At 42.7% G+C, this 22176-nt stretch overlaps 2 protein-coding genes across 4 annotated transcripts in view; one reads left to right on the top strand and one right to left on the bottom strand.

Annotated features, from left to right (window-relative positions):
* Nucleotides 1-21262, top strand: LOC134671791 (FAS-associated factor 1). The gene is made up of 16 exons (XM_063529620.1): nt 1-109; nt 545-613; nt 1005-1128; nt 1535-1660; nt 2710-2881; nt 3736-3886; nt 5220-5339; nt 6526-6652; nt 7137-7282; nt 11715-11869; nt 12180-12316; nt 14075-14237; nt 15160-15256; nt 15697-15837; nt 16924-17001; nt 17600-21262. The coding sequence occupies exons 1-16, from the start codon at nt 71-73 to the stop codon at nt 17678-17680; spliced, it is 1926 nt and encodes a 641-aa protein (XP_063385690.1). The 5' UTR covers nt 1-70; the 3' UTR covers nt 17681-21262.
* Nucleotides 21256-22176, bottom strand: part of LOC134671763 (ionotropic receptor 75a-like) — an 8907-nt gene continuing 7986 nt past the window's right edge. For all 3 annotated transcript variants that reach the window (XM_063529589.1, XM_063529587.1, XM_063529588.1), the window contains one exon: nt 21256-22111. In XM_063529589.1, the coding sequence (XP_063385659.1) occupies nt 21880-22111 (232 nt within the window). In that variant the 3' untranslated portion in view covers nt 21256-21879. The remainder of the gene's footprint in view (nt 22112-22176) is intronic.

The raw sequence follows: 22176 nt of genomic DNA on the forward strand, positions 1-22176 counted from the left end.
TTTTCAAGTTTGAGTGATTTGTCTGCAATCGTAAATGTCATAGCATTTTTGAGCTCAATATTATACCAGAATGGCAGAAAATAGAGAAGAAATTTTAGCAAACTTCCAGGTGAATACTCTATTTATATCTAAATACACAATAATCAGTGATCAAAACTTGACTATGTTCGTTATGATCAGGTTATGTGATTAACAACAACAGTGACTGTGAATTCTTCTTTATCTCTTTGTGCTTTTCTCGTTTTCCAGTAATTTTCAATTGTTAGTTACCTATTATTACCCTTATAATGCTTGCTTTCTGTAGCGTAAGATTGAAAATCTGACAGGAGTAACTTTACGGTGAAATGCTACATTTTTCTTGTTTTCCATAATCGTAACGAAAATTCACGTTACTGGTTGTTTCCACAAGGTTGATTTGCTCGTAGCTGCGTATCGTAATAATAGTTAACATATCTTTAAGGCAACGCGCTTGTTTTGCACATTTCCTGATAACTTCCTTTGTGTTCTTTGTTGTGGTTTAGTTTACATATTTGTTTGTTTGCAGGGAATCACAGCAATAGAAGATGTTGCAGAGGCGATATATCACTTGGACGAGGCAAATTGGGACTTACTTGTAAGTTAATGTTTATTTATATGTGCATTTCTCGAATAAAAACAATTTTTAATAGTGGCACTTGCAGGATTATAGCCTTATAAACATGATTGTTTGATAAAATAGCAGTAATTTATCTATGAAACATTTGTGACACTAGTTACTGTTCTTCTTCTTCAGTTGATCCCTCAATTCTGAGGATTGTGACTTCATGTCCTTCTGTTGAAGACCAGGTTCCTCCATAGGGTTCTGTTCCTTGCCAAGTGCATGGCCTCGTGCAGTTTGAATTGCAGGTCCTACAATAATTCTTATAGACACTTCTTTAGCAACAGTGTGGTCAAAGCGTGGAACAAACTCCTACAGGTAAATAAATAGAATAATAATAAAAACGCTACTTTTTTTTCCATTCCAGTCAGCCATCAACAGAGTGATGCCGCAGGACGGCAGCCGGCCAGCGCGAGGCGACAACAACGACGTGGACGTCGAGATGATCGACGACGACATATCTGTGATAACCCCAAAAACACGCCCACCCGGTATGTATACTCTCAACCGACCATTGGTACATACAGTCGTCAGTCACCATCAGATATATCGGAGCGGCCAAGTTGTTCACAATATCTGAACTCGCAGTCTAACACCCTGACAATAGAGGTGTGTTCAGATTTATCCCCAAATACGAATTTCCTTTCGCGCTTGTATTGTAATGTACTCTTAGTTACTACTAATACTACTACTTACTACTACTACTAAGGTCAAGGTAAGGTAAGGTAAAGTTTACGAGGTAAATATTTTAGAAAACATTTGATCTGAAAGTTGGAGAAAGGGTCTGTATGTGCCCTAATCTATAGGACCTTCTGTGCTATCCAATTTCTTGGTCCAATGCATATTTGCATCCCAAATTTATTAACTAATTTTTATGGTATTTATCTTTTATTCCAGATCGAGAAGACAGTAGCCAAGCTTCGACCTCATCGCCTAGAAATAGTTACACTAGTTTGGTAGAGCTGCAAGTACACTATAACAATAAGATGCACGATATCAAAATGTCCGGAGCAGCCACTGTCAGTAAGTATTATCGTTATTTTTTTATATAAGAAACAAACAGTCCTTTACAAACTATTTTTAAAACATATTTATTTTTACTCGCAACATAAATGACAGACTGAGAGGACACTCTCTGAAACTGACACGGACACAGAGTAGTATCAACCCCAGATGTCACTTCCTATCTAATATCTAACCGCGTAGTGAAAGTGTGGAACAGTTTACCAGAGTCAGTACACCCTATAGGTTATAGGCTATAGGGCTTGTTTTCCGCAACTCGACGTCTATTATTGCGCCTATTTTGCGTGATGGGATGGTGGCACTATTCCTGCCAACCCAACTCCACCAAGAAGCCTAGCAGACCCTTAATGTTGCCGACGACTTCAGGAGAGACCCAGTGAGCCGAGGTGTTGTGCCCGGTATTTTGCCACCCCTAGACATTCGAGAATGACATGGGCGGCTGTCTCCTCTGCTTCCATGCATGCTCTGCAGAGGGGGCTATCTGTAACACGTAGGGTTAATAGGTGCTTGTTAAATGAGGTGTGTCCAGTTATTGCCCCAGCTATAAGCCGGAGCTGTGGTCTCTTCAGCTGTCGAAGCCTCCGCGACAGATTGGGGTTCAATGTCGGGAGGGCTTCCTTCGCCTGCCTGCATGTGCCTAGGTTAGACCAGTATTGCTGGCTCAGTGCACCCTAAACTCTTTTGAAAATAAACTCGATGAACACTTTCGTAGACTACAAAACACAAGCGGACATTGATGTGCACGTATCAGCTTTAAGCTGCCTGTGCATTCGCATATAATAATAATTAATACCAGTGGCAATGGGAGTTTTCTTATTGTATATAAATTGCAGTCTATAAAACAACAAAAACATAATGCAGGTACAGTCAGCCAAGAAAGTGGTCTACCACTTTTCGACTCTATCATCTGATTGATAGTCAAAAAGTGGTAGACCACTTTCTTGGCTGACCGTACTAGGCTAGTCGGCTTTTACGCTAAACCAATGTAAGAAGATTTTTATTTATTTGTAGATTACTAATATTTATTCAAATGTGTTACTTGTTCACAGATGACTTAAAGAAGCGGTTAGAATCGGTCTGTGGAGTCCCAGTGTGCCGGCAACAGATATCTGGGCTGGGCGGGTCTCGGGCAACCTCAAGTGCTGCGTTGGGAGGGCTCGGTCTGCAACCCAACACTGTGTTGCGGCTCAAACAGGCAGATGAACTCATGCCGGATGACGAGTAAGTCTTTTCAATCATACAGAGTCCAGTACGGATATGATGGTCGTTCTTTTGTCTACGTGACAGTGTGTTAAAACGGTATCCGTCACTTTCTATCCCACGGTGTTAAAACGGTATCCGTCACTTTCTATTAAAAAAAAGTGACAGTTATTTTATCGTGTGGATAAAGATGGATAAAGCCATCCATAATACGTCGGCAGTGCCCCGTTTATCAAAAGCTTGTAGCTTATAATACAAGAAGTCCCTTTTTGACAGCTTTTGTTAGAAAGGGGCTTCCACTTGTATTACAAGTTACAAGCTTTTGATAAACGGGGCACAGGTAAAATAAGGAGAGTACTTTCAAAAGGGCTTATTTCTCTCATCATCATCATCATCATTCTAGCCTTCAATCACCCAGTACTGAGCATAGACATCAAATTGTAGTTATAAACTTGTTCCGCTATGTAATCAAATTTGCAAATAGTTTAGTTCATTTTTGAAACAGCTATTGTAAACCTCAAATGGAAGAGCAGGGGTTTCCTGACACAGATGTATGCTATTCATGTGCTAGGAAATTCCAGTCATATTTTGTAATTGTAATTTGTTTGTTACCCAAATAAACATTTTCATTTTCATTACCCCGCGGTCGAAATTGCCCCCCTGCACCTTAATTAAGGGTGGAGCTACATATATCAGCATCGAGCCGCATTTTATATATGAGAAATTGCTCGTTAGTATGAAAATGCGTACGCATGCTTTCACCTTTCCGATGCGTACGCATCTTCATACTAACGAGCAATTTCTCATATATAAAATGCGGCTCAATGCTGATAGATGTGATTCCACCCTATATCTGAATAACTTGTTCTTTCCAGAGTGGCGGAACGTCTGACCAACACGTACGTGTTGCACGTGACGCACGAAGACGTCGGCAAAGACTACACGCTCAAGTATCCCGGCACGAAGACCGTGCGAGAAGTGAAGAACGACATATTCTCACTCACTGACATACCCGTCAGACACCAGGTGAGTCCCAATACATTATACACAGTATTCTAAGACCTAAGAACGAAGACGTCGGCAAAGACTACACGCTCAAGTATCCCGGCACGAAGACGGTGCGAGAAGTGAAGAACGACATATTCTCACTCACTGACATACCCGTCAGACACCAGGTGAGTCCCTATACCAGAGAATAACTAATAGTACTCCAATACATTGTACACGCTACTCTAAGACCTGAGGACGAAGATGTAAGGGCTACACGCTCAAGTATCCCGGCACGAAGACCGTGCGAGAAGTGAAGAACGACATATTCTCACTCACTGACATACCCGTCAGACACCAGGTGAGTCCCTATACCAGAGAATAACTAATAGTACTCCAATACATTGTACACGCTACTCTAAGACCTGAGGACGAAGATTTAAGGGCTACACGCTCAAGTATCCCGGCGCGAAGACCGTGCGAGAAGTGAAGAACGACATATTCTCACTCACTGACATACCTGTCAGACACCAGGTGAGTCCCTATACCAGAGAATAACTAATAGTACTCCAATACATTGTACAAGCTACTCTAAGACCTGAGGACGAAGATGTAAGGGCTACACGGTCAAGTATCCCGGCACGAAGACCGTGCGAGAAGTGAAGAACGATATATTCTCACTCACTGACATACCCGTCAGACACCAGGTGAGTCCCAATACGTCGTACACAGTTTTCAGTTGTCAAAGTAATTAATTTAAGCTCAAGATGGCACCCTTAAAAATAAAAAATAAATGGAAGAACTTATTGATTTGGTGCCATCGTCTCGTTTTTATCACCGCACCTCCCGCCAAAGGATCAAAGTTCATCCCCACTTCTTAGATACATGGCACACCAAGAATAAGCGGGCATCTCGCTCGTTTCTTCCCAGAACGTGCAGAATGTGGAATGGCTTGCCTTCTGAGGCCTTGCCTCCTTTGCGCTACGACATGGGATTCTTCATGAAGCGGGTATTTAGGGTTCTCAAGGGTCGGCAACGATTAAGTGGCTCCTGTGATGTTGCTTATGTCCATGGGCGACGATGACCGCTTCCCATGAGACGGCTCGTCTGCTCGTTTGCTGACTATCATCAGGCGTGGCTCACTCCGCGATTTCGTCGCTTTGCTACAGGTAGCTAAAAGTACATCCGTTCGACCCCAATTTTGGGGAAAGCCATAAGCCGCGCGTGGCGCTGTCGCCACCTAGCGGCCATATCTGTGCTGATCGTAACACGCGTTTTGTTAGAGAGTGAGTCTTCTGTACCTAGTACTATTATTTATTCTGTGCTATCATATAAAAAAAAATTAATTTGGAAACAATATTATCTGGTACAGGTGTGGACGGGATGGCCGGTGGTGACGGGGCTGGATGACACGGTCCTAGCCATGGTGGGGCTCGACATGCCGCAGCACGAACTTGCCGTGAAGCGCGGACCCACTAAGGAATATAAGCGGGTAATTACACTTTTCTCTAACAATAGCCTCTAGCCGCCCAGAGACCTATAAAAATTTCCATTCTAATTTGAACTTTGTGTTGATAAAATAAAATTTCATTTTGCTTGGCAAGGTTTGACGTATGGGCGGCTAGTGGATAGTGATTTGGATATTTTTCATAGCATTATAACATCTACTCGAGTGGGACTTAACTGATGAAAATCACAATATTAAACCATTATAAACTTTTTTTTTTTAATGTTGATTACATTTTTACATATCTTGTCAAAAAAACCGGGCAAGTGCGAGTTGGACTCGCGCACGAAGGGTTCCGTACCATAATGCAAAAAAAAAAACAAAAAGAAAAGCAAAAAAAAAACGGTCACCCATCCAAGTACTGACCCCTCCCGACGTTGCTTAACTTTGGTCAAAAATCACGTTTGTTGTATGGGAGCCCCATTTAAATCATTATTTTATTCTGTTTTTAGTATTTGTTGTTATAGCGGCAACAGAAATACATCATCTGTGAAAATTTCAACTGTCTAGCTATCACGGTTCGTGAGATGCAGCCTGGTGACAGACGGACGGACGGACAGCGAAGTCTTAGTAATAGGGTCCCGTTTTACCCTTTGGGTACGGAACCCTAAAAAGTGCAGGCCGTTTTTCGAGACATGCGTCGCTTAATGATATAATCCGTCGTCGGTCTCTTGCCACCATCAATGTGCCTGCTCTTCTTGAGCCGATTGGCATTATCAGCCCTTGTCCTTGGTCTTTGGAGCTTGGGACGGATGTTAGTGTGAGATGCTACCTGGGTAGATACGCTGACACCGTCCCACCTACAACGGACTAATGTAAAAGCGGGCGGAGCGGCGAAAAGCGGAGAAATTTTAAAACGTGATAAATATAAGAGCCTCAGTAGAGAGTACCATTTGGAGTTGAAACTCTAGGTCCATGGGGTCCCAGCGCGCACAAGTTGTTCGCAGAAATCGCGAAGCGTCTGGTTGACGTAACTGGTGACCGAAGAGCTGGTGGCTACCTCGCACAACGTATCAGCATTGCGATACAGCGAGGAAATACCGCCAGCATCCTTGATACAATGCCTCAAGAGCCTATTTTAGATTTAAGCGAGTTATTAATTTCGTATAGCAGTACCACTGTATACATCTTGTACATTTTTAGTTAATCTTATTTTATATTATGTTCGCAGATAGTTGTGGAGAGTTCGGACAGTGAAAACAGTTCGGTGGAAGAGATAGAAGACAGCGGTGATGGATTCACATGCGAAGACGACATGTTTGTCGAACTAGTTAACTCGGAGAGACTTCGTCCACTGAGTAAGAGCTTTTTATTTTATATGAAAACATGTTTTTTAGCGAATCTGGCGGCCTAGCCAAGGTGACGATCGCTTGCGCTTCGCCGTCGAATTGTTTTGTATCTCTCTATCAATCTTCCGTAGTATATATGTTATAGTATGTTACTTTTCGAAGGCCGCAAAAATTAGTGACACGCTCTTATAGCTTTAGAAATAAGATCGGGTCAGATATTTTTGCGGCCTTCGTTGTACAACATATTATTGCAGGTGACTGTACGACGTCAACCTCGGACCGCAGTCTAATATTACTTTACAGTACATATGGTCCTATTTTCCCGCACTAGTGCGAGAAATAGCACTTTTCGTGCGTATGTCAAAAGTTTAAAGGGCCATAATGTACTGTACAACGTTGCACGATGTACTCCTTTCGATCGTGTTTTAATTTATCGCTACTCGTTTAGATTTTTTTATTTTTCGTACTTGTATCGTAATGTATGTTATTGTAGTGTCAGAGCACGTGGAAGACGAGGCGCTGGGCTGCATCGAGTTCGCGGAGCGCTTCCGCGCGCGCTACGGGCCCAACACGCCGCACTTCTTCGAGGGCACGCTGCAGGACGCCATCAAGGAGTCCTGTCTCCAGCCCGCGCGCGAGGTAGGTTCTTTGACCCCAAAGTCCTTTCCCTTTGACCACCCACGTCAACTGACATACCTACTCGGTTACCGTATAATATCAACCTTCGTGCATTCCGATAAACTTTATAATGGCGCGTGCCGCGTTGTATAATAGGCGTGGCGTTCAAATTAAAGATTATTTATTTACACAACATGTTCCACATTATTATACAGAGCTGGTTCCTATAGTTCGTTTTTTTAGCATTAGAAAGAACTCCACAGAAGTAAGCGTACAGTTTTTATCAGGCTCTTTAATTGTTAATAATGATTGAATTATCTAATGTAGCACGGTCAATACATATAATTTACTTCGAATTATTACCGCTAAAATTGCCGGATTTGGAACCACACGCTTACTTCTGCGAAGTTCTTTCTAATGCTAAAAAAAACGAACTATACACTAAGCCTTGCCTGTATCGTAAGTAATCAAATCAAATAAAAAATAAGTTCAAAAACTAAAACCCGACTACTGCAAATCGCGCTCTAAAAAGTATGAAACAAGATAGAATTCTTATCTGAAATTATCAAGCAGGAAATATTATAAATGTTACCATATTTTTATATAAAAAATACAACGTAATACAATTTACTAAATTTTTTATATATTTATAGAGATTCAGAGGATCGCCGTGGTCGTATGCCACGATTATAAACTTAAAAGTAATATGGCATACGACCACGGCTATCCTCTGAACCTCTGTAAATATATAAAAAATTTAGTAAATTATATTACGTTGTATTTTTATATAAAAAAATGGTAACATTTATAATATTTCCTGCTTGATAATTTCAGATAAGAATTCTATCTTGTTTCATACTTTTTAGAGCGCGATTTGCAGTAGTCGGGTTTTAGTTTTTGAACTTATTTTTTATTTAATTAATTTTGGGGTCATGATTTCGTTACTAACTTTTTGAAGTCACTTTATATTATTTTTGCGAGGGCGTCCTCAGTACAGAAATGCACGAAGTAGTATGAGGGCGCCGAAGGCGCCCGGCTTAGGAACGCGTACCTCGGGCTACGCCCCACTCTTTTAGTATGAGGGAGCCGAATGCTCCCGGCTTTGGTACGCGTACGTCGGGCTACGCCCGACACTTTTAGTATGAGGGCGCCTTCGACTTTGGAACGCGTACGTCGGGCTGCGCCCGACTCCTTTAGTATGAGGGCGCCGAAGGCGCCCGGCTTGGGAACGCGTACGTCGGGCTCCGCCCGAGTCTTTTAGTATGAGGGCGCCGAAGGCGCCCGGCTTTGGAACGCATACGTTGGGCTACGCCCGACACTTTTAGTATGAGGACGTCGAAGGCGCCCGGCTTTGGAACGCGTACGTCGGGCTACGCCCGACTCTTTTAGTATGAGGGCGCCGAAGGCGCCCGGCATTGGAACGCGTACGTCGAGCTACGCCCGACACTTTTAGTATGAGGGCGCCTTCGACTTTGGAACGCGTACGTCGGGCTACGCCCGACTCTTTTAGTATGAGGGCGCCGCCCGGCTTTGGAATGCGTACGTCGGGCTACGCCCGCCTCTTTAAGTATGAGGGCGCCTTCGACTTTGGAACGCGTACGTAGCCCGACACTTTTAGTATGAGGACGTCGAAGGCGCCTGGCTTTGGAATGCGTACGTCGGGCTCCGCCCGACTCTTTTAGTATGAGGGCGCCGAAGGCGCCCGGCATTAGAACGCGTACGTCGGGCTACGCCCGACACTTTTAGTATGAGGGCGCCTTCGGCGCCCGGCTTTGGAACGCGTAAGTCGGGCTACGCCCGACTCTTTTAGTATGAGGGCGCCGTAGGCGCCCGACTTTGGAACGCGTACGTCGGGCTACGCCCGACACTTTTAGTACGAGGGCGCCGAAGGCGCCCGGCTTTGGAACGCGTACGTCGGGCTCCGCCCGACTCTTATAGTATGAGGGCGCCTAAGGCGCCCGGCTTTGGAACGCGTAGGTTGAAGCGGTTAAGGCTGGGTGGTCAAGGAAAACACCCAGTTGCTTACAAATAAATAATTTATTATAAAAAAAAGAACTATCCAATTTTGCCGAGCGAGGGCCGTGGTAAAGGTCCGTTATGATTTAAAAAAAATGGCCGTCTGGTTCCGTGGCATGGACGGTACTCCCCTGTCGCGCTAGCTGGTCGCGTCGCTGGACCGCTCCGGGTTGATGGGGAACAGTGGGTAGGTGCCGCGACCCGCTGGTGCTGGAGTGGACGGAGGCCTCTGCGTCCTGGGGTACTCTGCGGCCGGCCGGGAGCAAAATACCGCGCCGCCGCCCAGGTTCTGAGTCCGGAACTTGCACCCTGGAATTTATTATGTCCATCCTTAAGCACACGTATAAAATAGCCGCTCAGATTGAACCCCATTGATGTCGCTAAGCTAGGCGGTAGGGAGCAGAAAGCAGCTGGTGGGTGTTCATTATCAGAACGGAGTTACAGCAGGTGCAAAACAAAGAGGCAAGAATATAAATTGGAATACCGTTAAAAATACTAAAATCTATCTAATAGTTTGGAGTACTAAGCTCTATTAATCGAAACTACAAGATGATTTAGCAGAATTTAAGGTTGGGCCAAATGTATGGGCAGCCATTTTGTAACGGGACTTTACAATTACGCCGTAGCGGTTAACAAGCGATGACTCGGCGGATAAAAGAAATTGCAAGACTCTAAGCATGAAATGAGATACAATTAACACTATTTTAAGCATATTAGCACTATAAGCCAGCACACTCTTAAATCTAATAACGTTTCAACACTTACCCTTTACTCGGGGTGCAAGACGGAACTTAATTACGTTTTGATTTATGCAATAGCATAATTACTTATGTTATTTTCTTACTTTTACTGATTTAAACTTTTTCTCAATATAACAATTAAAATTTTAAATAAAACGAGGACCGTCCGGCGCGTGCAGGGTCACGGCGCGAGGCTCGTGAACGCAGCCGGCACAGCCGTTCTCTTAAGCGATTGGAAGGAGAGTGGGGCGCTGAGTGATGGCCGGTCGTATAAGTAGGGCAAATCTGCTGACAACGTTGTTCGGCCGAAAGTACACTCGCGCACAGAAACGTTACGTTCATTTCGTAAATTAATGTATTGATTTGGTTAAATCTACATTCTAAGCCTATGATTACAGTTCTTATTTATTTATTATTTTAAGTGTTAGTTGAGTTTAAGATTATGTTTAGTTCAATTACCTACATATAGTAACGTGCAACGTTACAAGGTACGTCGGGCTACGCCCGACACTTTTAGTACAAGGGCGCTGAAGGCGCCCGTCTTCGGACCGCGTACGGTACGTGTCTTGTAAAAAAAATTACTGTTTCATACATTTTGGCTGATCAGGACTTCTATACCTATTCACGTTATAAAATGTTGCAGGACATTATAAAAACACCATGTATAGCGGCCAAACAAATTTCTTTTGCAAAAACCTTCTTGTGTCTCCGTAGTCGCGTAACACGCGGATAGATTCCAGAACGCTTGTAGGTTCATAGTTCGAATTACCTAACCGATAAATAAATATTTTTTTTATATAGCGCATGCAAGCAAAGCCGGGTGCAAAAGCTAACAATATTTATATATTTGAAATGTGCTAATTGAGCTCTTTAAAATGATGTATACCACGTCATCATTACATAATTTAATTTTTTTGGTGCATGACTTTATGACCTCTAGAGGGCGCCGTGTTCATTTTTTTGTGACGCCATATAGCCTATAACCAGCGGGCGATTAAGACGATTCGAATGACATATCGTTTGTTAAATTATAATAAGTACTTTAGAAGTTATGAGGGAACAGATGAACATACATACATACATACATACATACATACCCACATACATACCGGTCAAAATCATAACCCTCCTTTTGCGTTGCCGTAGTCGGGTAAAAATTAAGAGGGGCTTTTTCTCAGATCGATTTTCAACACGATCGGGCCAAAAATTAAGTAATTTAAGATGGCGGACGACGTTAACTTGAACTATTTTGCATATGTAGGGTAGAGGCCTCTTAATATTTACCTAACTTCCATGTTTATTCTGATTTTGAATCAAAATTATTTGAAGTTTTTAATTGTAAAGAAACCTGTAGCTGCTTTGTAATATTAAATATTTGATTATCTGTTCAGTAAAAAACGTAAAACATCTTCAAAGTATTTTGACAATCCTTACCCTTGAGAGCATGGAGACAGTAAAAGGAGTGAAATATAATAGTCCCAACCCTCTCCAGAGTGATGCTAGAGTAGGTAAAAACGTAAGTGTTATTGACGGAATGAAGTGCGCTGTCAATGATTTGAATTTTTTTATCAAGTATTCTAGATATTGTGGCACCATCTATTTAAAGTTTCTTGATGGACACTTTTTGATACATGGAGATTGTTTTCCTATACTTGAGAGCCTTAGACAGGAGATTAGACACATTTGAATGTTTACAGCGAAAACTCCTAGGCGTATATCTGCACCACGAACAATCCGTGCTGGCCAACGTGTTCTGCGCACAGCTGCTCGGCTGCGAGACCGTTCTACACACGCTCAACCACAACTTCGTGCTCTATGGGTGGGACCTCACGGACCCCGATAACAACAACATGTACGTACACTATAGTTCGTTTTTTTAGCATTAGAAATAAGGTAAACAATCTTGATGTGTCTTTCAATTGAAAAACATGCTATAAAAATAATTCACGGCAAATATGTAAAGCCTCGAAATATTTCAAATTCTCTTTGGCTTCGCTCCGCTGCCGACGGCCTAACTTAGAAATGAAATGAGGAAATAGAATAAATGTGTAGAATGATTTTGAATTTTGTAGACTTGTCCTTTCAAAATGCATAATGCTGGAATTTGACTTTTTCTTGCTGTTACCAACTGTTACTATATATATTACTGATATTCTATGCAGGTTACTGAACTCCGTGGCCAACGCGCTAGGTCCCGTGGCCAGCATGACGATCCGCAGCATCCCCGTGGAGAGACTACCCGCGCTGGTCATCATCATGCGAGTACGCTCCAACACGGAGATATACTCCGTCATCAACGGTGAGTGATGTACAGGGTACTGACCTCCGTGGCCAACGCGCTAGGTCCCGTGGCCAGCATGACGATCCGCAGCATCCCCGTGGAGAGACTACCCGCGCCGGTCATCATCATGCGAGTACGCTCCAACACGGAGATATACTCCGTCATCAACGGTGAGTGATGTACAGGGTACTGACCTCCGTGGCCAACGCGCTAGGTCCCGTGGCCAGCATGACGATCCGCAGCATCCCCGTGAAGAGACTACCCGCGCCGGTCATCATCATGCGAGTGCGCTCCAACACGGAGATATACTCCGTCATCAACGGTGAGTGATGTACAGGGTACTGACCTCCGTGGCCAACGCGCTAGGTCCCGTGGCCAGCATGACGATCCGCAGCATCCCCGTGAAGAGACTACCCGCGCCGGTCATCATCATGCGAGTGCGCTCCAACACGGAGATATACTCCGTCATCAACGGTGAGTGATGTACAGGGTACTGACCTCCGTGGCCAACGCGCTAGGTCCCGTGGCCAGCATGACGATCCGCAGCATCCCCGTGGAGAGACTACCCGCGCTGGTCATCATCATGCGAGTACGCTCCAACACGGAGATATACTCCGTCATCAACGGTGAGTGATGTACAGGGTACTGACCTCCGTGGCCAACGCGCTAGGTCCCGTGGCCAGCATGACGATCCGCAGCATCCCCGTGGAGAGACTACCCGCGCTGGTCATCATCATGCGAGTACGCTCCAACACGGAGATATACTCCGTCATCAACGGTGAGTGATGTACAGGGTACTGACCTCCGTGGCCAACGCGCTAGGTCCCGTGGCCAGCATGACGATCCGCAGCATCCCCGTGGAGAGACTACCCGCGCTGGTCATCATCATGCGAGTACGCTCCAACACGGAGATATACTCCGTCATCAACGGTGAGTGATGTACAGGGTACTGACCTCCGTGGCCAACGCGCTAGGTCCCGTGGCCAGCATGACGATCCGCAGCATCCCCGTGAAGAGACTACCCGCGCCGGTCATCATCATGCGAGTGCGCTCCAACACGGAGATATACTCCGTCATCAACGGTGAGTGGTGTACGCTCCAACACGGAGATATACTCCGTCATCAACGGTGAGTGATGTACAGGTTACTGACCTCCGTGGCCAACGCGCTGGGTCCCGTGGCCAGCATGACGATCCGCAGCATCCCTGTGGAGAGACTACCCGCGCTGGTCATCATCATGCGAGTGCGCTCCAACACGGAGATATACTCCGTCATCAACGGTGAGTGATGTACAGGTTACTGACCTCCGTGGCCAACGCGCTAGGTCCCGTGGCCAGCATGACGATCCGCAGCATCCCCGTGGAGAGACTACCCGCGCTGGTCATCATCATGCGAGTACGCTCCAACACGGAGATATACTCCGTCATCAACGGTGAGTTACATAGTTTTGCTCAACAGGCCTAAAATTAATATTGTATATACAGATGTCACTCACAAGCATTTCCTAATCCTCTCTATCACTCTTGCTTATTCGATCGATAGAGAGGCAGATAACGAATTTCGACTTTTTGCGTTTCGCGGTAGGCCACCTGTAAACAAACCGCCTTGATGCATTAATGTCATTGTGAAAACTTGGCAAAAAAACTGTTTAAGGCCTAGTATTTATAAGTTACTCTATGGTTTACTAAACAACATAGTGCTGCACTCTGTCGGCAGAACATTGAAGTAATACTCCCTATGTAAACAAAATTTTTATCGTATTTATCATATTTGCAGGCAACGTAGGCGTCTCAGAGTTAGTAGGGGGCCTAGTAGAAGCGTTGGAACGATTCGCAGCTCAACGAGACGAGGACGCAAGATTAGAAAGAGAACGCGACGCCCGCCAGCGAGTCAAGTTAGAGCAGGACGAGGCATATCAAGCCAGTCTCGAGGCCGACAGGTATACAAAAAAAAAACAAATCTCTAATCTATAGCTATCTTTATTACTAGTACGGCCAGGCGTGGCTCACTCCGCGATTTCGTCACTTTGCAACAGGCACCGTCCCACGCCAATTTTGGTGGCTAGCTATAAGCCGCGCGAGGGCTGTCGCCACCTAGCGGTCATATCTGTCCTAATCGTAACAGACGCGTTTTGTTAGAGAGTGAATCTTCTGTACCTAGTACTATTATTTATTCTGTGGTACGGCAGAAGTTGCGAAGAACATATTCACGACTCGTTCTGAACGAAATAGGGGTTTAAATTATCCCTCTTCATAAACCCCTCCAAATAAACGCTTTATCTATCTATCTCTTTCCTGCAATGGACAAGAAAAAACTAGAATTTATTTTTCTTATCCCATAAGGCCCAATTGCACCATTCCACTAACCTGGGGTTAACCGGTTAAACCTGGAGTAACCACGGTTACCAGTACTATTTGACACTGGGTTAACGGTTTAACCGCTTAACCCCGGGTTATTGGGATGGTACAAGTGGCCCTAAGTGGTATAAATTTAGTGATCAAAATATTGTCTTCGGTTACCGCGATAGTTACGAATTATATCGCGTATATTGAATTCATACTACATCCCGACGTTTCGAACCCTTTACAGCGTTCGTACCCGGTAGCGGTGTCACCCGCTGACCACTAACGGACGAACGCTATAAAGGGTTCGAAACGTCGGGATGTCAAGTCAAAGTCAAAATATACTTTATTCATTTAGGCCTAGGAACAAGCACTTACGAGTAGTTACATGGTACATATTATCTTAATCTAATTATCAGTATGTAGTATGAATTCAATATTACGCGATATAATCCGTTTCAATAGTTTTATTTTAATGATCAAGTTAAATTAATGTTATAATTACGTTCATGTTTACAGAGCCAAAGAACAAATGAAGAAGCAGCAGGAACTAGAAAGAAATCAAGAATTAGAAAGAGCAGAGTCCGAAAGACAAATGGAAGAAGCGAAAAAGGAGGTAAGTTACGGTAAAATAACCTAAAAGTGCGCCAACTCATTATTATAGTAATAAAATATTTTTTTAGCCTTAATTAAAGATAGAGGGAACATCTTTCCCGCATTTATTTTAAATAGGGTTAGGGATTAGGGTGGTTACAGTATAACATAGTATACAACAAGTATTCCACCTGTCCAATTTCTTTGTACAATATGTCTTGGGTCTCACATTTTGCTTAGTGAGAGAGTGAGACGCACAGACATTGGACAAATAAGTTGGACAGGTGGAATACCATCTTTACCAAGCTGTCTCTGTTTATAAGCAGTTAATAAATACAACTGAACTGAACATAGAGGTTCAAGATGTTGCCACGAACTCCTCGGTCGTATTATACCTCAAAATATCACTATGGTTAATTATGAACCTTAACACATTGGCATAACATTCAATTTCACTCGCAGGCGGACCGCGCTCAAGCGCTGTCGCGCGTGCCGGCCGAGCCGGCCGAGGGCGCGGCCGACGTCACGCGGATCAGGATCCGCCTCCCCCCTCCACACGACACGTGTCTCGAGCGTCGCTTCCACGGTCACGACACGCTCACGGTAAGCTAATGTGTATCTTACACCTATCCAAATAGAGTACATTTTATCGATGATCTATATCAGGGCCATATATTGTGCCTCAGAAACTTGCGCGAGCCACCGTCGGTTTTTGCGCCGGGGGAGGGTGTCTGTTAGCTGCTGTTAAAACAGTTCCACTCTCAAAGAATGCTGACCCTCTGGGAGCCTGGGTCCCGCGGGCAGGACGGACAGTGAGCACTCGCTTTGGGTATCGGCGGGCCGGATTGGAACGCGTAGCGGGCCGGCGGGCCGGGGTTTAGAGACCCCTGATCTACAGGCTGTCCCAGAATTCGACGTCAAGCCGTAAACGGATGATAGACCAAGTCATAACAGTTATCATAAAAATACAAAAAAAAAATCCAACTCATGTTCTTTAAAAATTATGGTCACTTTAAAAATTCACTAAAAAATCCACACCCTGTAATTATTCAAGATTACACAATAATAAAAAAATTAGAATAAATTATGGAATTTGTAGTAAAAAGAGTTAAAGAACCATTACAGGTGTGGATTTTTTAGTGAATTTTTAAAGTGACCATAATTTTTAAATAACATGAGTTGGATTTTTTTTTTTGTATTTTTATGATAACTGTTATGACTTGGTCTATCATCCGTTTACGGCTTGACGTCGAATTCTGGGACACCCTGTATATGAACGGATTAGATTGTCGCCGGTGTGTCTAGAATGCAAGGAATAATCTCATGAATTAATTATTTGGCATTCTTCAGTTTAATTTAACACTACTCACTTGTTTTGGCTTTTTAGGGTTCCGTACCCAAAAGGGTAAAAACGGGACCCTATTACTAAGACTCCACTGTCCGTCTGTCTGTGTCACCACGTCACCAGGCTATATCTCATGAGCCGTGATAACTAGACAGATGAAATTTTCACAGATAATGTATTTCTGTCGCCATTATAGCAACAAATACTAAAAAGTACGGAACCCTCGATGGGCGAGTCCGACTCTCACTCGTCCGGTTTTTTGGTCACTTCAGTTGCCAAGAAGATTAAAAGAAGATGTGAGATACTTCTTGTGATAAAACCTAATGTTGTTTTTCTCTTTTCAGGCATTATTTGACTTCCTCGCATCAAAAGGTTTTCCGAAAGAAAGCTATAAAGTGATCTCTAGCTGGCCTAGGAGAGACGTAAGTTATGATGGGTTTTAAGACCGGTTTTTCTAAGATACTAAATAATTCGGCTAAATATGGATGTCGTATTATTTGTATGGAGACGGCCGCTATTTCAAAATGGACTTTTATATTAAGCAATAAAGCTCAATGTTCTAATCTTGTACGGGCTGAAATACGAGGATCGCACAGTTACATTCTAACTTTAGGTATATCACTCCAATATAATTCAATAAAGCTACAACTTGATGAAATCGCTAATAAAAGTGAACTCTAGTACTGGTGAATAAAACTCAAAATATCATGACCAAATATATTTATGCGAGGTCTGCAAGGTAACTTTACAATATTTATTCGAATTTTAAACAATTAACGCTACAAAATTAAGTTCACTGGCCAGCAATTTCGGAACTAAAGTTATTCAATAGAAAGGAGGATGGGTCAATTATACATAGTGCTGCAGACATTTTGGACTAGTCATTGACTTTTCACTTCTGTCGGCACTCCCGGAGTGCAACCCGTTGTTTTTTTATAGCTGACAGCTGGACTCCCATAATAAAGAAAGTTTTCTCCTCACCTCTACTCTACCCTCCAATAAGTTTTTTTTTTGTTGCAGTTAACAATGGAATCTCACAGCAGTACACTAAAGGCGATGAAACTGTTCCCGCAGGAGACGCTTATGCTCGAGGAACGGTGAAGACACACACACACACACACACAATTATACATATACATACAGTACCAGCAGCAGCACAAATCCGCGCAACTTTGTACTACCAGGGGGCACTGAAGCATGGAGCGGAAAACCACTTTAATACTGACTTTCATATAAAACTTGTATAACTAATGACCAATTGGACAGGTGGAATACCATCGTTAGTAAATTACCATAATATAGAGATCGCGTTGAATCTAAAATGTACACGATTTTGAATCTTATTGTACGTTCATAAGTTCCATAATGTATATGTCGGCGCCCGATCGTAAGATCAGGCAGATCGTAATGTTCCTGTGTAATATTTTGACGATAGTCACATCAAACCAATATATAGGTAGGATAGGTTCGTTAGGTTGCTTCATATGCCCGAAGGGCAAACTGCCCAGAAATAGGACGACCCAGAATCCGTCGACTCAGAGAACGGGTCAAAGATTTTCACGTTTCACGATATGCCTGATCTTACGATCGGCCGCCGACATATACATACATATTAGACATGAGTCCTGACTATGGCTGGTTAGACAGATAGTTTAAACAGCTTGCAATCTGAGACCCCTTATGATGCTTATATTCTTGACCACTAAACAAACTATTTTCATCTTGGCCATAAAAACGCTCGAAAAGAAAATAGTGTGGGTTAAATTTTTTTAATATCGGGCATTTACCGAAAAATACATTTTACATATTGACACAACAATCTAAAATAGTTAAGTACTTTATAAATCGGTATTTTATATGATTGACGCTTAAGACCAGATATATTTATTTTCAAGTTGTTTTCGCAAGTTGACACGAATTATAAATGTCCATATGTGAGAGAAAAAGATTATTATTGATTTGATACCAAGGTGAGATCAGTCGCGGTCAGAAAATTCTTTGTAAAGTTGTTTTTAAGGCCGTGATGTCCCTAAATTAGTGCGTTGTCAAAAACAACAATAGGTACATATAATTGGGCAATATCAGATACCCGATTAACCCAACCGTGTTTGTCCAAATATTTATTTTGTATCTCTTAACCTTTTCGACGCCGTGTCAAACACAAAAGCTGTCACGTGGACGCCACGTCACCGAAGTGTCAAAACTGAAATTGAACTTTATGCATATGCACGTAGGTCATGTTGCTTTGTGGTCTGTGACCGATTAATCAGTCTTTGGCGTCCAAAAGGTTAACCTTATAACTTTCATAGAATTTTTCAATGAGCGTGCTCGTGTCGCCGACAGTACGAAGTTACACGAAGTTTTGTTTTAGCAATTAAACAGCGGTCGGCAACCTTTTAGCAGCCAAGGGCCACATAGTAGTTAACGAATTTGACGCGGGCCGCACTTTGGTAATACTTGTGACTTTAGCAGACATTGTCGTTTGTCAATATTACATACAAAATAGAAAGGAGGGCTCGCGGGCCGTTAGTGAGAGGGTCGCGGGCCGCCTGTAATGTTATGGGTACCTGAAATTGCTCAACAGTGGCTCTATGGAGACTTACGCTTTTTTGTATATGATTGTTATATGAGTGAAGTAATTATAATTGATTTGTAAATAAATAGGAGTTGTCAGTACAGAAACGTGGGTTTTTGTTTTATCTGTTTAATTTGTGTCCGACCCTCGATTACCCAGAATAGGGTCATTATGCTAGTTTCCGTCCAGCTGTAGTTTTCGCGCACTTGACGAAATTTGAATGTTATTATAAATCTACCTTGAAGCACAAATTTGGACTTATTGCAAACTAAATAATAGATCTATCTACATAAAAATCACATTTCGTAAGTAGTAAAAATGAAATATAAGTATTATTCGCTACGCCGTCAAGTGGACGAAAACTAGAGCCTGGACGGAAACTAACGCAATGACTCTATAAGATTGGAGTTACTCTAAAGTGACCTTTTAAATATACTTTAAGGTTTTATGGATTGTATTTATATTCAAAATTATCCACAAGGGTCGAACGCAATTAAACTATCAAATATTTAGTTTTTGGTAAGTATAAATTTCAATATTTTCCTACAGGGCATTATAAATATCAAAGTTATTTGTTAAAATCATTATTATAGTTTCCGTACGCTTACGAAGTACTATAATAGTTTAAGTTTTGGTCAAAGAAAACAGACTTCAAATCTAGATGGGACAATAAGCCCTTAAGGCAACCACACACTAGCGTCTTTCGAGCGTCGGTGTCGCTGCGCAGATGCGCCAAAGTTGCGTCAAGCAGCCATAGTTGACTAAACGCCGACGCTCGGGAGACTCTAGTGTGGCTCTAAGGTCCCAAATTATGCTTTTAGTTAAATTTATTGTTTAAATATAGGTAGAATAATGACCAGCACATGTCAGCAACTTTTTAAAAGTTGTAACTAGCTGATGTATCGTGGTTGAACAACATTGCGGCTAAACCTAAGAGCCAGAGATGTGACGGAATAGTTATTTACATTGACGTATAATCTCAGGACTGGCCTTACGGGCAATAATAATGGGGCATGAATGGGGCCAGCACACCGGTGTGACATTAGCATCACGCGCGCGATTGGTCGCAACTAGTTGACTGTTGGACTGCATGGTTGGCTTGAATTTGTGAGTGACACCGCTGAACTAGTACCATTTTAGTGCCCGTAAGGCCCGTCCTGAGATATAAGTCAATGGTTATTTACGTTACAAGTGCGAAAAATAGGAAATTCGCAACGAGTGGCGAATTTTAAAACAAGACCGAAGGAAGTGTCTTTGTAAAGTTGACGTAAGGTTTAACGTCAATAGACTTGCGGTAAATGTTCCGTGAAATTGTGGCTTTCAATCATAAAATGCGCGAGTTAAAGACGAACTTTTACGTCGTTTTAAGTACTAGTTGGGCCCAGCATTTGGAACCATACTAAAAGCCCCCTCAAAACTCGCGTTCGCGGCTTCGCACACGAGTGTGGAGCAGGCTTAATACTTGAACTGTAAACTCATAAATCATAAACAGGAAAAAATGCTTAAGACCCTAGGTTGTACAGAGTTTTCAAAACATTTAATAATAATACGTATGAAAATGTATTGCATTTTTATATCATTGCCAGATTATATCCACTCCTGTGAAAATAAAACAAGTACCTACCATCAGAAAATGTGTAGAAGCAAATTTCCGAATATAGTTTTCTTAAACTATATTATCCTCCTTTTAAAAATATAAGCTTGCTAACTACGCCATCTGATAATAGTCTAAACACATTCGGTTTTTGTACCATTTCATTTCCTAGGACGTAATTTTTACTTCTGCGTTGTCATTGATTGACCAAAATAATTAGAATGTCTATGGTTTTGTAAATACACCAATGGGAATCGAGGACAACAAAACACGCGCGAAAAAATGCGCCTTTGGAAATGTCATCCAATATTCGCGCATACCTTTTCTACAAATCGGAAAACGCCTGTAAGCAGTGCTTAACTGTTTTATATTTATATAAATTAGCTTAACATAATTTATGATAACGGGTAGCAAGATTTTGGATACCTATTTATAATTTTTCACGACGCGAGTGGAAACTGTAATGTGAGGTTATGAAGTTATGTACCCAAATAAATAATGCGATGGAAGACGATATTGTGCTTTATTTCATTTTGTCTACTATAACATCTAAAGGGCCACATGCACCATTCACTATCCCCCGGGGTTAACCGATTAAACTTGGAGTTACCATGGTTACCAGTACAAATTGACACTGAGTTTAACGGCTTAACCTCGGGTTAGTGGGATGGTGCAAGTGGTACTAAAAATATCTGCTATCATGTAGCTCTTAACTCATGCGCAGCGCGCTGCTACGAGTATTTTTGATCCGCATGTTTCATAGAAGGTAGGATCCTATAGGATCCAAAACATACGCAATGCGAGACTATGATTGGTCGAATTTATTTGTTGCCCACCATAATCCGTACTAAATTTAGTGGGGAACAAATAAAATGTGAGACTGACAAGGACAAACAATAATAGCTCTTTCGCTGCTAATACTTACTCCTACCGTAAGATACATAAGACTATCCTGTTCGGTCACTTCCCCCCACCTTATCATGCCAGGTCCAGTTCCATGTCTATCGCAGATATGCTGTCCAGCTGATAAAGCTGGTGGTCAATGCCACTGTGCGAGTACCCATATTTTACTAAGTTTAAATGTCATACTGTCTATATCCTATATCAGCGAAATATAATGAAAAGCCGCGCTCAGTGTCTAATCTGTATACTCTTCCACTGCAGCCTATAGACCACGAGCTCGGCCATGAACACTATGGTCGCCGCGAGCACGCCCAGAAACAGCAGCAGCAAAGGCGTCGTGAATTCACGAAGCGTCACGTTGAATATGCTGGAGTCGGGAGTGCGTACGCAGAGCGGCTTCGGCTCGTCCCAGATGGTTTTTAGCCGCTGCGTCAGACCAGATTCGGCCATCTTGCGGATCCTGTGATAAACGTTTTATTTGAAAAAGGCATTTAGAATAGAATAGAATAGAATGTTTTTATTCGT

Source organism: Cydia fagiglandana, chromosome 16 (genome assembly GCF_963556715.1).
Source record: "Cydia fagiglandana chromosome 16, ilCydFagi1.1, whole genome shotgun sequence".
NCBI lineage: Eukaryota > Metazoa > Arthropoda > Insecta > Lepidoptera > Tortricidae > Cydia > Cydia fagiglandana.

Bases quoted from the DNA above. Each gene is read 5' to 3' on its own strand.
- LOC134671791 (XM_063529620.1), top strand. From the start codon at position 71: ATGGCAGAAAATAGAGAAGAAATTTTAGCAAACTTCCAG. The intron at 11,870-12,179 runs GTACGTACACTA...TATTCTATGCAG, and splicing joins GACCCCGATAACAACAACAT to GTTACTGAACTCCGTGGCCA. The intron at 12,317-14,074 runs GTGAGTGATGTA...TCATATTTGCAG, and splicing joins GATATACTCCGTCATCAACG to GCAACGTAGGCGTCTCAGAG.